A 12635-nucleotide genomic window follows, 5' to 3' on the forward strand; every position below is an offset into this window, starting at 1 on the left:
AAGAAGCGAAGCAGCTCTTTACCAGAACGAGACATTGCACTCTTAAGGTCTCATCTCAGGTACTGCAGTAACGTTTGAGTGCCGGGTTTCAGATAAGTGCTGATGGATGAAAGGCACACTGAGGGGTTGATTGCGGTTTCTTTACAGGATTATATTGATGTGCTCTGGCGTCGAAACTTGTGAAAGGAAAGAAAGTTCATCGCACTTACTTAAATCCTAGCTGTACAGTACCTGCGTCCTGATCTATGGAGCACTATGTGGTGCGTGACTTTACTATTACTTTGGAGATTTCTTGCGAGCATTAGGCGGCCGTGGCTCAACTTTTCTGGACGGTACACATCCATTAATCTACACGAGATGGAGTGTTGTGGCTGCTTTGCTTCTATGTATAATACGATACCCCTGTGTATTCTCCTACTTTTGCTCGAATGGAAAAAACATCGTTCGTGCTGACAGGATGTAATGTAAACTCAATTTGGGACGGCCGAGGCAGCCAACCGTACGTTCTAAGCAAACACAGAGTGTATATACTCATGAATTATGGTCATTTACATGTGAAAGACAATTGCGCAAAGCATTGTTACATGGTGGGCTGCTTGGTCAAGAACACATTACAAGCAGCTGCCTTTATGGGGAGTTTTTTTTTTTTTTTCCTCCTCTGTTTCTTTTTACTGAAACAAAATTCCAGACAGACAGAGAAAACAAGGACGAAAATAATACAATCGTACGCTTTGCTATTAATCTGTGCAAATGTCACATATGACACACATGGTGATGAAGCAATCCCATGCACCAGGCCACGTTCTCACAAATCAGATGGTACGATCCCTGGGGTTCCGTTGCCAAAGGTAGGTCATATTCAACTCTTTATCCTCAGTTTGCGTTAGAGATCTACCTTTTCAGCCTCGGCCCCAGGGAGCTCTATGTTATTTCAGTGTGGCTGACCAGGAGTTTGCTTAAAGGCTCTCTCAAGAAAAATGACTTGAGTGAGGGGTGGAAGACTATAAGCTGCACAGATGTTCCAGTCTTTGGTGAGAGCTGTTAGACATTATGAAAAAGACTTATAACGACTTGGACGTGAAGGAAGGAAGGAAGGAAGGAACTCCCCCGTTTTTTTTTTTTTTTTTTTGTCCCCGTCTACTTATCACGGTTAAGCAGAAGTCACAGCACTTCGGATTGGAGATGAACTGGTGTGTATTTATCTGTTTGGTTCATGCACGAGCGCTGCATAGTGTAGCCTCCTGGGTTGATCTTCTTATCAGAGTGGAGCAGTGACCACAGCGTAAACTGTTAGAAAGGGAAATGGGGTGCATTTTATTTGTCTGTTTAGTGCCAGGAAGTGCCAGTTAGGAGATTACTTGCTAAGATTAGTCTTGCTCATGAACATTGCAGAATGCAGAATGCACAAGAATTTATAGGGTCATATGTATGCTGTTGTAAGTTTGCAGATAGTACAGTATATACTGCATATTCTTGGAAATTAATGGACTATTGGCAGGTGCACTTTGCATAGCGGAACGCTTAAGTGTTTTCCGACATGCAATCAACAAAGGATCTCAGAGGATTTTGGCAAAAGATGCTTAGGGAAATCTCTAAACAAACAGCCCATTTCTATTCTTCTGCGTTACATCATGTTCTCCTCGTTAATTGAAGTCACAGCGATCAGGTAACCTGCGAGCAGGAAACCTGTTGGATCGATTAAGTGTTGGAAATAAAGAACAAAACAAAACACAGATCTCCAACTTGGTGTTTGCAATGACAACCACATAACCACAAGTTTGGCTCCTCGACCCCTCGCATTGCATCACCGCCCTCTTGGTGGATCGCGACGGGCCTTCGACACCACAACGAAAAGCAATCGACTTTTCCCATTCCACGGCCAAGCTTCATCTGAAGTGGGATTTATAACACTCATTCGTTCTTGTCCATTCCCATTAAGAGGGGGTGGATTTCGGGACACGATCGTGTGTGAGGCTCGGCATATTTCACTTTGCTGTTGCTTATTTCTAGTTGGCTTGGTTCTGCATCTTGTTGCTTCTTGACCCTGAGCGTTCATGTTTTGAGAAAAGAAGGCCCCTCGTGGATGGATAATAAGAGCAAAGGAGAGTCATACCCAAGACAGCGGCTTTTAACGAGCTAGGTCAAGAAGGTTGAAAGAACAAAACGCAACACACCCTAGCGCGCTAACATGAGAAGGTCGTGTCAAAAATGTTGCCTTACTGTAAGTACTCTATTGGACGATGGTGAATAAATTACTAAGAAAAATAAAAAGCTGAGAAGTGCTTTGGAATATGAGGACACCACGGGTTTGTTACAGGATGTGCAAGAACCTGTTTTAGTGTCCAAACGAATGTATGAAATAAATAATTATTTCTTTAAAACACACAATCAGTATTGACCTCAGCATGTTGTGTTGTGTGAAGTCGTCTTATTCATCATTCACGGTTGCGTGTCCATGTCTCTTCCTGTACTCGAGTGGACTAATACAGTATATCTGTATACTAGTACAAATAATCTACAGTAAGTATGCCGGGTAGACACAAGGTCATCCAAGAATTAGCAATAAAAGTTATTTTTAGCCTGCTTGGACACACATTTCCAGATTCTGTAAAATGGTACCTATGCCAAGAACATGCCTGGGACCCAATCTTGTACTAATTTACCACTAATCCTTTCATCTGACATACAGCATGCTCACTATCTGGAGCACATTTACCTCCAAGTAGTTAACATTTGTTGCAAAGTCTTATTTAATGAGATTTAGGGATTTAGGCCATGTATGATCTGTGTTCCTGTTTCATTTACTTTCCGTGACACTTCTCTAATTTGTATAGCATTTCTGTCTTTTCCAACCCAAAACGTGTCACTCTGTGGCTTTCCGAGCCAAATATTTCCGGCCATATTCTTCATAGTTCTTCTAAAGTCACGGTAGCCCAAAGCGACTGCACCTACTGTACTGTTATTAAAAGAAGAGGCTTTGCTTTCGTATTAATTCACAAATGTATAGTTAATTCAGATGTCTTGGAACAACTATCAGCTTCAAAATGCTGTGGGGTCTTAATGAGCGCGTTTGGATGTGCTCTCACGTGGACTCGTCTTTGCCTTCTTCTCCGCATCCCTCAGCACCACTGTTCAAGGCTCCTGATTTACATCTTCCACATGTGCTGCTCAGACTGCTCAGCCCCCTATACATACAGCACTGGCTCCGCTTTATGTGTCTGTGTGTGTGTGTGTGTGTGTGTGTGTGTTTTCACTGTCGCACAAACAGATGCAAGCTGTTAAACAGTGCTCACCTCGAGCACACTGTAAACATGAAGACAGTTTGCACATGTTTGCTCATACGTGGGTTCTAAGTGTTCTTATAAATAATAGCACTTCTAAGTAGCTTTGTTTGTTGGGTAAATGATGGACCTCATTTACTTTTCTGGCACAACTGTAGCTTTTTTTTTTCTTTTTTTGTAAGAGCTACAATACTCAACAAATGCTTTAAATGATGGACCTCATTTATTTTCTTTATAACATCATGGAAGAAGCAATGGTCGCTTTAGGTTGCTGATCAGAGGGCCGGGGATTTGAGCACCGACACTCCCAGGTTGCTATACTGTAATTCGGCACTCAGGCAAGACATTCAACCCTGTGCCGGACTCCAATGTTGCCGCTCCCGAAGCCGGGATGAGAAATGGGGAGGGTTGGGAGGTGGGATAGAGAAACCCACTTTGTGTAGTTATTATTATTATTATTATTATTATTATACTAATAGTCTCAGACTTGAAAACAGAAAACATTTTTTTTATTTTTTTATTTTGTGGACTCATTTACACTGTTTTTTTTTTTTTTTTTTTTTACTAAAAAAGTCTTACAGCCAATGTAGATTTCCTGGAAACTTTTTTTAACCGTTTGTCTCAGTAAAAGTAAATAAATCCCAAGCTTTATATCATATTTAAATAATTTAAAAAATGATGTAAAAGCACTATATAGCTGTAATGAAGTCACATTTCCATATGTGCATTTGGAGTAAAGGTGTGTGTCATGTCGGCTCTTCTCTATTTCCTCCTAAAACTGTAGTTCTGTGGAGCCTTTAAAGATTTATAATGATTTCATCATTAGTCTGATGTCTTAGGGCCTGGATTTCACTCTGTAATCATCATTTCCACTAACCGATTTTCTCCTCTCCTGCTTTCAGATTGACCTTGAAGAGCCACAGTGGGACGGCGGGCAGACAGAGCAGTCTGGTGATCCACGGAGCAGACTTTAGCACCAAAGACATGGACAACGACAACTGCATGTGCAAATGCGCCTTGATGTTGACCGGAGGTAAGAGACAGAAATCTCTCTGTATCATTTCAGCACATTTTGTGATTATATCTCAGAGTCAAAAGCCAAACAGAAAAAAAAAGCTACAAAATAAGTCCTAAAAATACCAATCAAACATTTATATAGCATTTGCAGCATCATTTAAGTCACTAACATTGCATTTTAGTTTACACTCATGCATTCGTCCCCTCAAGGTGCTCGTTGCGGTTCCGTACCTCACTATATTCTGGATGGAGACGCAGAATTCCCGTCTTCTTTATTGTTCTAGGCCACGCATGGAAAATCACTTAAATACTACATGGCCAAAGTCAATGTTGCTATTTGGCTTTAGACTTAAAGTTAGACTTCTATTTCTATTCCTATCATGTCTACTCAGCACGGCCGGGAGCCGGCTGCGTCAAGCTTTTCAAAATGCTTAGTGTCACTGTGCTTAAATTTTTTTATTATTTTTTTAAAAAATTATTATTATTACTTTTTTCCCACGTTGAACTGACAAAATACTGGCGCACAGAAATATGGACATGTGGCATGATGCTGATGGTTATGCAACATGCACTCATTTACATTATGGTACACACCATTATCTAGAGCGACTTACTGTATGTTTTTATCTTATTATACATCTGAGCAGTTAAGGGTTAAGGGCCTCACTCAAGGGCCCAAACTGGGATTCGAACCTGGGATCTTTTGAACTGTAATCCAATGCCTTGACCACTGAGTTATTTAAAATTACATGATGTGTATCTACTTGGGTAGATGAGGGTCAATAAATTTAGTTAAAGATTGACACAGACCATACATGGTTCTTAAAAATTATATAACATGTGTAAGGATGTATGAAAGAGGAATGCAGAAAAGAAATAAAATAAAGTCACTTTGGCAAATACAATGTGTTGTATAAACATTGAAATAATTGAACACGGACAAGGCTGATCCTGTATACACGCCCATCTTTGGCAACTACTAATGAATATTAATGAGCGTGCAGATGAAGTGAAGATTGAGAAGGTGTGAAGTAAAGATTTTTCTTGGTAGATTCCATAAAAATTTTGCGTTTTATTTTGCGAGCTGGCTCTGTGTCCACCATGATGGTTGTTTTAAAGAAAATTTTAAAGAGGTCTCGGGTCACATGATCTCAGTGCCATGGAAGGGAGGTTGGAACTAATTAGCATACTTAAATTACAGGCTGCACAAAACAGATATTTTCATGGAAAGAAGTGCAAGGCCAAGACAATAACGGTATAATCATCCTTTTTATGAATATTCTTCTTATTTATTGTGACTTTGTGTAGTCTGAATCAGTCCTTAAGGGTTAAAACAAAAATAAAAAAGATGATAAATGTGACTTGGTTGTTGGAACGGTTGCCGGTGCCAGATGGTTGGTGTTGGTTTGAGCAGTTCTGTTCTGAGCACTTTTGTTTCCAGGAGTAATGTTAAAAAAAAAAAAGTACAAATCCAAGTAGCATCAGCTCTGTGGTCAGAAGCACATTGTTGGTGAGTGATGTCAGAAGAGAAAGGCCAGGCTGGTTTAAGCTTACAGTAATGCTATGGCACAGTAGGTCAAACTTCCACTCTGTGGTGAGCAGAATGGCATCTCCACTCCCGTCAGCCAGGAACAAGTTGACTGTAACTGGATAGCTGAAGATTGGAAAAATATCTACCAGAAGCTCTTGTCCTGCATCTGAATCTGTTTATGCATTACAGCCACATAAAAAAAAGAATGGATAACTGCAGACAATAAATGTGCAGGCATGAAGATGTTATTAATAAAGTAAACAGTGAAACAACAACAAACAAATCAAAAGCAATTCAAGTTTGATCAATGCATTGTGTAATGAAATCCAGTCCAGTGTTACAGTTTGGGCTACAAAAAAATCAGGCAGACTCCAGCAAATTTCTTGATTTTATTCTGTGTAATTCTTATAACAGCCACTGGTGGTGCTCTTGAGTTTGGTTCTACAAAGCTTAGTAAAATACATCTATTACTAGTAAATATTACCTGATGTGGATGGCAACACTGTACCCTTATATATGGAGGTCTTTTTATGTTTTAAGGACAGGGGGGGCGGAGCTTAGCAATGCTAGCACATTTACATCAGCCACCTCGAAACGGTAGCCTACTGTATGCCCAAGACGTCTGACTACAATAGAACTTGTTGGGGTTAAGACTAAGTAAGTTTTGTTAAATTTGCTGAGTGTTCTACATATTGTAAAACAAAAGCGGGTTGCAGTAGATTTAACCTCCACTCTGTACGTTGACCTCCGCACAGTGGATATTCCCAGTCACGCAGCGCGGCCCTCTCAGCTAAACAGTCACAGGTCTACCACTCGCCGGCCGAGCAGGTGTGCAGCGTTAGGAGTTGGGGGGTAACGAGGTCTTTGCCGACCTTCACATGCTGTGAAGACTCAGTCAACATGAGCCAAGATCCAAGGATTCCGAAGAATACATGAACTCTTTCCTTTCTTCCTGTGAAGAGACCTTCTCCATCCCAAAGGAAGCACCGGGTTTTTTCAGATAGCTGGGAAACATCATTAAGCCCAATGTGACAGCACGGGACCTGAGAGGGGTCCTGTCTTTCCGGATCCTTTTATGAGCCAGTCAAGGCTCATAAAGGCAAAATTTTCAAAGAACAAGTGCAGCCAAGTGCAAATTTTTTTCCCTGAGCTAGTGCATTGAAACTTTTTTTTTTTTTTTGTCGCCGAACATTTAATAACAGGACCAGGCATGTTGAGTTTGTATGACATGAAAACTAGAGCAAAAGATTCCAGAACAGACCAGCATGCAGTGAAAGAGACATAATTACCACCTTAAAGTTGAATATTTTTCCACATCTGCATATTTTGAAGCATGTCCTCTTATACAACAGCAATTTGCCAACAATTACAATTTTCTGTAGCAGCTTTAAACAAATGTCATCTGAACCATAAAATAAGACAAATAATGTCACTAGTCATGTTGCAAGCCTAGCGGAAAGTACAAAGTCTGCGTTGCTGAAGAATGTCTGGTGTCAGGAAACTAACTAAGGCTAACACTGGAGACTTTTTCCATAAATGATAAATAAATATCTTCATACCTAAAGCTTCACCATAAAAGCAATTATGGAACTTGATTCATGTGATTTGGACTCAACTAGATTTCACTCAAATTTTTGATCGGACTTGCAACTCAACATTGACATTAGTGACTTCTGACTCTTTTTGGACTCAAGTCCACTGACTCGCAAAGACTTGATACAGTGTTGGAACCAAATTCCATTTAATCTAACATAAACAGTTACTCTTATAATAATGAATAAGAATAATGAAAACTTCATCTCATGTGAACTTAAAGTTTTAGTTTTGTTAAGCTTCACAACTGTATGATGCTCTCAAATTCCTACTATATATATATATAGTTTTTATAAAGATTTAAGATTAGATTTACAGTACATTTATACAATTTGCCCAGAAAGTGAACATTGACATTTTACAAATGAACTCCACTAATGATTACTCTGAATTTCAATGTGGTAAAAAGCACACTGTGATTTGTTCAAGACTCAAAACTGGAGGCGGACTTGGCTTGGATTTATCTGTTTTCATTCAGGACGTCAATGCCAAGATTTGGAGATTTTCTTGACTTGTGAAACATTAACTTGGACCCACCGATAAGATATTTAAGTATAATAATAACTTGTATTTTAAAAGCTAATGATTTGGCTTAGAATATGTAAAATCTCCAGCATAGAATTTCGCTTTTATAGTAAACATTATTAGTAAAAAAAAAAAAAAAAAAAACTTTGCAGCACTGACCTAATAGTCTCTGGTGGATTGGACGAGAGATAAGATGAATATACTGTACACTCATCTGGGGGGAAAAAATCCAGATACTCTATATTACACATTATGTTAATTGGTATTGCACATGTTATTATTAATTTGGGCCCAAGCACTATAACATCAGCACTATAAGCTGTTAGATTTAACTTTGAATTTTTGAGTTTTTGTTTTTTTCATTGTTTGTGTGATTTGCAAGTTTGTTTGACTTGACTCTATAACCTTGTACTCCATGTCCTATGACCTCATTCATTTATATGCAACAAATTTAATATTAGACATAAAACTCTGGCCGTAGAGATGACCACAACCATGATGCAATCTAATACCTGAAATATATGAGCATGGTAACAAGGAATATTAGCATCTAGTTCCCAGCAATAAAAGGGCAGCATACTTGGCTCTTCATCCAAAATGTCACAGATGAAAGTAGCATTTGGTAGCTGGTGAAGAGGCGCCAAGTTCTCTCATACATGCCACGACAGGCATTCTGTGGGGACATTCTGCAAGTGTGTATGTGTGTACTGTATGTGTGTGCGTTTATTTGTATATGTGTGTGTCCTAAGTGTGACCAGTGCAACATAGTTGAGTTTAATGGACTGTAATGTGACACAGATGAAAGGCTTTCGAGACAGCACTGTACCCCTCATGGCTACAAGCAAACAATTTAGTGAGCGGAAACTATTAAGAAAAACAAGGACAGCCAAAGGACTCCGCAGATTATTTTCTTCCTTTTTTTTTTTTTTTTGAAATTTCTCATCATATTCAGGAATTCAGAAAAGATTTATATCGGCTGGTTTATCCCGGATTTTAGTCACCCCCCCCCCCCCTCCTGATACGTGTGGGTGATATTCTTCGTGCAGTGTCAGTACAGTTTGAAGTGTTGGCTTTGCCTATCACATACTTCTGTAAATATCATAAGTGCAAGCTGTCAGTGTCAAAGGCTGTAGAATGCAGAGATATTCATCACAAAAAAAAGTATTGCAAAATCGCATTCCCATGCTGCATGCGAATGAAACGTGCAGTCCGGCACTCCTGGCTCGGCCATTTTTAATTATTGACCCACTTTTCTCGGTCCAGATTTAGTTTAGATGATCTCTTCATCGTATCTTGTAATCAGTTTCACCTTTTTATTCTCACTCACTTCTGTATTTAAACTCCTTGTTCTACTGTATTGTTCTACTTCTTTTTCATCTTTTTATTCCTTGTTGATACTGTAATCTCGCCTCCCAGGATACAGAGTTTAGTGTTCGTATGCTTTTGACTTTAGCATGTTCCACACGGGGGGTAAAAATCATAAAGGAGAGATCCTTATTATATCTGTATTTTCACATAGACATGCCATCAATCTCTGAAACTATACTGTCTTTCAGCTTTTCTTTTGAGACAAAAGATCCCATTTATCTTACATCTATTCATCTCAAACACCCCATTCATCTCTTCTTTACATTGAGTCTCACTGGAGATCTCAATACCAATGTGTTAATGATGTGCCAGGTTCATTGAAATATGCTACCACGCTTATGTTTAGGTTAATATAGAGATTATTTATTTATTTATTTATTTATTTATTTATTTTAATGTGAAGTTACACTAGTGATTATATTCAGTACTCAGTAGGTGCCAAGTATTCAACAGCGTCTGGCCAAAAAAAAGTCTCATTTGGATTTAAATAAGCAAATACCTAAGATCCTTTGATTGCATAATTACTGCAGCGATTAATACGCCTCAGCTGCAACTATTCGTTTAACCCTTACTGATGCAGTGAGTAGTTTCTGATTTCTTAAACAAACATGCCAGAAAAAGTATCGCATAGTTATGAAGTTAGGAAAGCTGTTACTGTGTTTCAGAAGGGTCAAGTTATTAGTCAAACAAAGTAAGCATTAAACTGCGTATATATGTATATATTTATATATATATATATATATATATATATATATATATATATATATATATATATATAATATACAGCTGTTTTAGTTATAGTCCTGTGCAAAAGTCTTTGGCACATACAAAAATATGGCATGAGATGCAAAAGATGCTTTTAAAAACATTTCTGCATATAAGAAACTTATATAAAAAGCAATAAAGAGTAATAAAATAGTCAATATTTGGAGTGAAAACTTGTTGCTTAAAATCATGAGTTTTAGACACAGATTTGAGCAGTTTTATAAGAAAACAGCTGTTAGGTTTTACTGAGCTTGCTGGAGAATCTGCATATGATATGTTGCCTAAGACTTTTGCACAGTATTGTATACAAACTTTTACAGATAGTGCTGAAACTTCGCAGAAAAAAAATGATCAAAAAAAAGATAAAAAGCATCATTAAAAATAAAAATAAAAAACACACAAAAGAAAACACATGATAGTGAAAGTAACAGCATTTCCACACATATATCATCTAATGAGAACTCGCCACATTCTTCAGGCTCAAATCTTATGATCTTTGTAATAAATGAAATAATTGCTTTATATATATATTTTTTACAATCTATATTGCCTGCACTTGATTAACTGAGTCTTTTTCTGCCTTTTGCTTTTCAGGCTGGTGGTTTGATGCCTGCGGCCCGTCGAACCTGAACGGGATGTACTACACCAAAGGACAACATGTTGGCAAACTCAACGGCATCAAATGGCACTATTTCAAAGGGCCGAGTTACTCTCTCCGTGCGACTGCGATGATGATCCGACCTCTGGAGTTTTCCTAGATCTTCTTACAAAAACCCACTGTGTATTCGGGAAAGTTGTGTTTAAAATAGTTCGACGATTCATTAAAACTGGACACCCTATAAGTGTTTTGGTACGCTACGTGTACTCGACGATACACGGATTCTGTGACATTTGCAATATTCTTTCCACCTTTTATGGAGAAAAAAGGGGGGGGGGGGCTTCAGAGAAAAGAAGCGGCGTCTAATATTATCGCAGGAGATGATTAACTCTATGGAGGATTGAAGAGAGTGTTCTTGACTGGCTTTTATTTTTATGTATCAGAGATATGAACTCGAATGCCATTGCTGGGTGACTGTCAGCTGCTAATGCGGGTGAAGCACCTTTGATAGGAGCAGACCGGATGATACTGCACATGTACAAGCCTGGGGCTTCATTTTAATACTCCATGGAATAAACTTTCACGCAGCTGGAAAGAAAAACCACTGACTTGGACCTTTTTGTACGGACGGTGTTGCCACTAAACCATATTATATTGTATTATTACACATAGTACAGTACATGTTTTACCTACACACATTTTTTTTGTACATTACACAAAACGGAGAAGGAAACTTAGCGTACAGCTTACCAAGGATTATAAAATGACATATCATGTGAAAGAAAAGTGTTTGAAATTGAATCTAGAAAATAGGGTTTGGCTTATGGTAACTTTCAGAGTCTATTTTTTTTTTTAATATTATTGTTGGCTATTCTTTCTATTAATACAGGCTATTATTACATTGATGACCTTTAGCTGCATTATCGCTAGCAGTCACAATTAGCATACAGGCCGTGTACAATGTGAACTCTTTACTCCGAGGTAACAGAATGTATGTAAAAAAAAAAAAAAACCTTTCTCTGCTGTGACATACAGTACAGTACACTTTGCTTACTTACTTTTTTACTTTCTCATTAAACTTATTGTGCATCGAAATCAGATCTATTAAAGAAGGAAAAACCACAAACACAACTTTCGAAGTGCAGGCACTATCTAAAAAAACTTGAGCATCACGTTATGAAATTTTACTACATGTTCCTTTCTTTAATAAAAAAAAATATATAATATTCAATTATACCATCATCCATTAGATTTACATACATGAAACATTTTTTTATAAACATTGTATGCATTGAATCATTGTTTTACATAATTGAGCTTAAAACATGGATACAATGCAAATGTATCATTAATTCTTAATACGCAAAGAAATAATAATCTTTTGTATACCTTTGCTGTCTTTTTGAAGTGCGTGGCAGTATATGGTTGTATTGAATTATGATGCACACACACACATACAATATCTAAAAACTGATTTATCGGAAGCACCTGTAATGTCGTTTGACCTGTAGTGAAGAATACAGCCTGTTTCTTTGTTCATCTATGAAAACGCTGTTTTAATACAACTCAGCTGAAGGATAATAAAAGTGGCTCATTTAAGTGCTCTATACTTCATAACTGAAAGCATGGAACAACTACACATAGTTATCAGTTTTGTGTTACTAAAAAATACAAAACAAAACAAAAAAAAAACAGGTAATTTTATAGATAAGCCATACAGCATCTGGAACATATTAAATATTACAATTAAAATATTGTAATTTATTGAGTGTTCATAATGGAAAGAGAGGTTTTATATTGTCTCAGAGCCAATAGAATTAGTATTAGAGATAGTAGTAATAATAATAATAATAATAAATACCTCATTTAATTTTAATGAAACCCTTTTTTTTTCAGTAACAGTCAACATTTTGTAATGTCTAAATAAAAGAATGCACTAAAATCGAACATTCCATCA

General features: G+C 37.6%; 1 protein-coding gene across 1 annotated transcript in view; it reads left to right on the forward strand.

Moving 5' to 3' along the window:
• The window catches only part of angpt1 (angiopoietin 1), a 66132-nt gene extending 53855 nt beyond the window's left edge, over positions 1-12277 (forward strand). Inside the window, exons 8-9 of the mRNA XM_053493007.1 lie at positions 4184-4314; positions 10675-12277. Coding sequence (XP_053348982.1) covers positions 4184-4314; positions 10675-10838 — 295 coding nt within the window. The 3' untranslated portion in view covers positions 10839-12277. The remainder of the gene's footprint in view (positions 1-4183; positions 4315-10674) is intronic.
• The last annotated feature ends 358 nt before the right edge of the window (positions 12278-12635 follow it).

The sequence above is a fragment of the Clarias gariepinus genome, chromosome 3 (assembly GCF_024256425.1).
Source record: "Clarias gariepinus isolate MV-2021 ecotype Netherlands chromosome 3, CGAR_prim_01v2, whole genome shotgun sequence".
NCBI classification, from domain to species: domain Eukaryota; kingdom Metazoa; phylum Chordata; class Actinopteri; order Siluriformes; family Clariidae; genus Clarias; species Clarias gariepinus.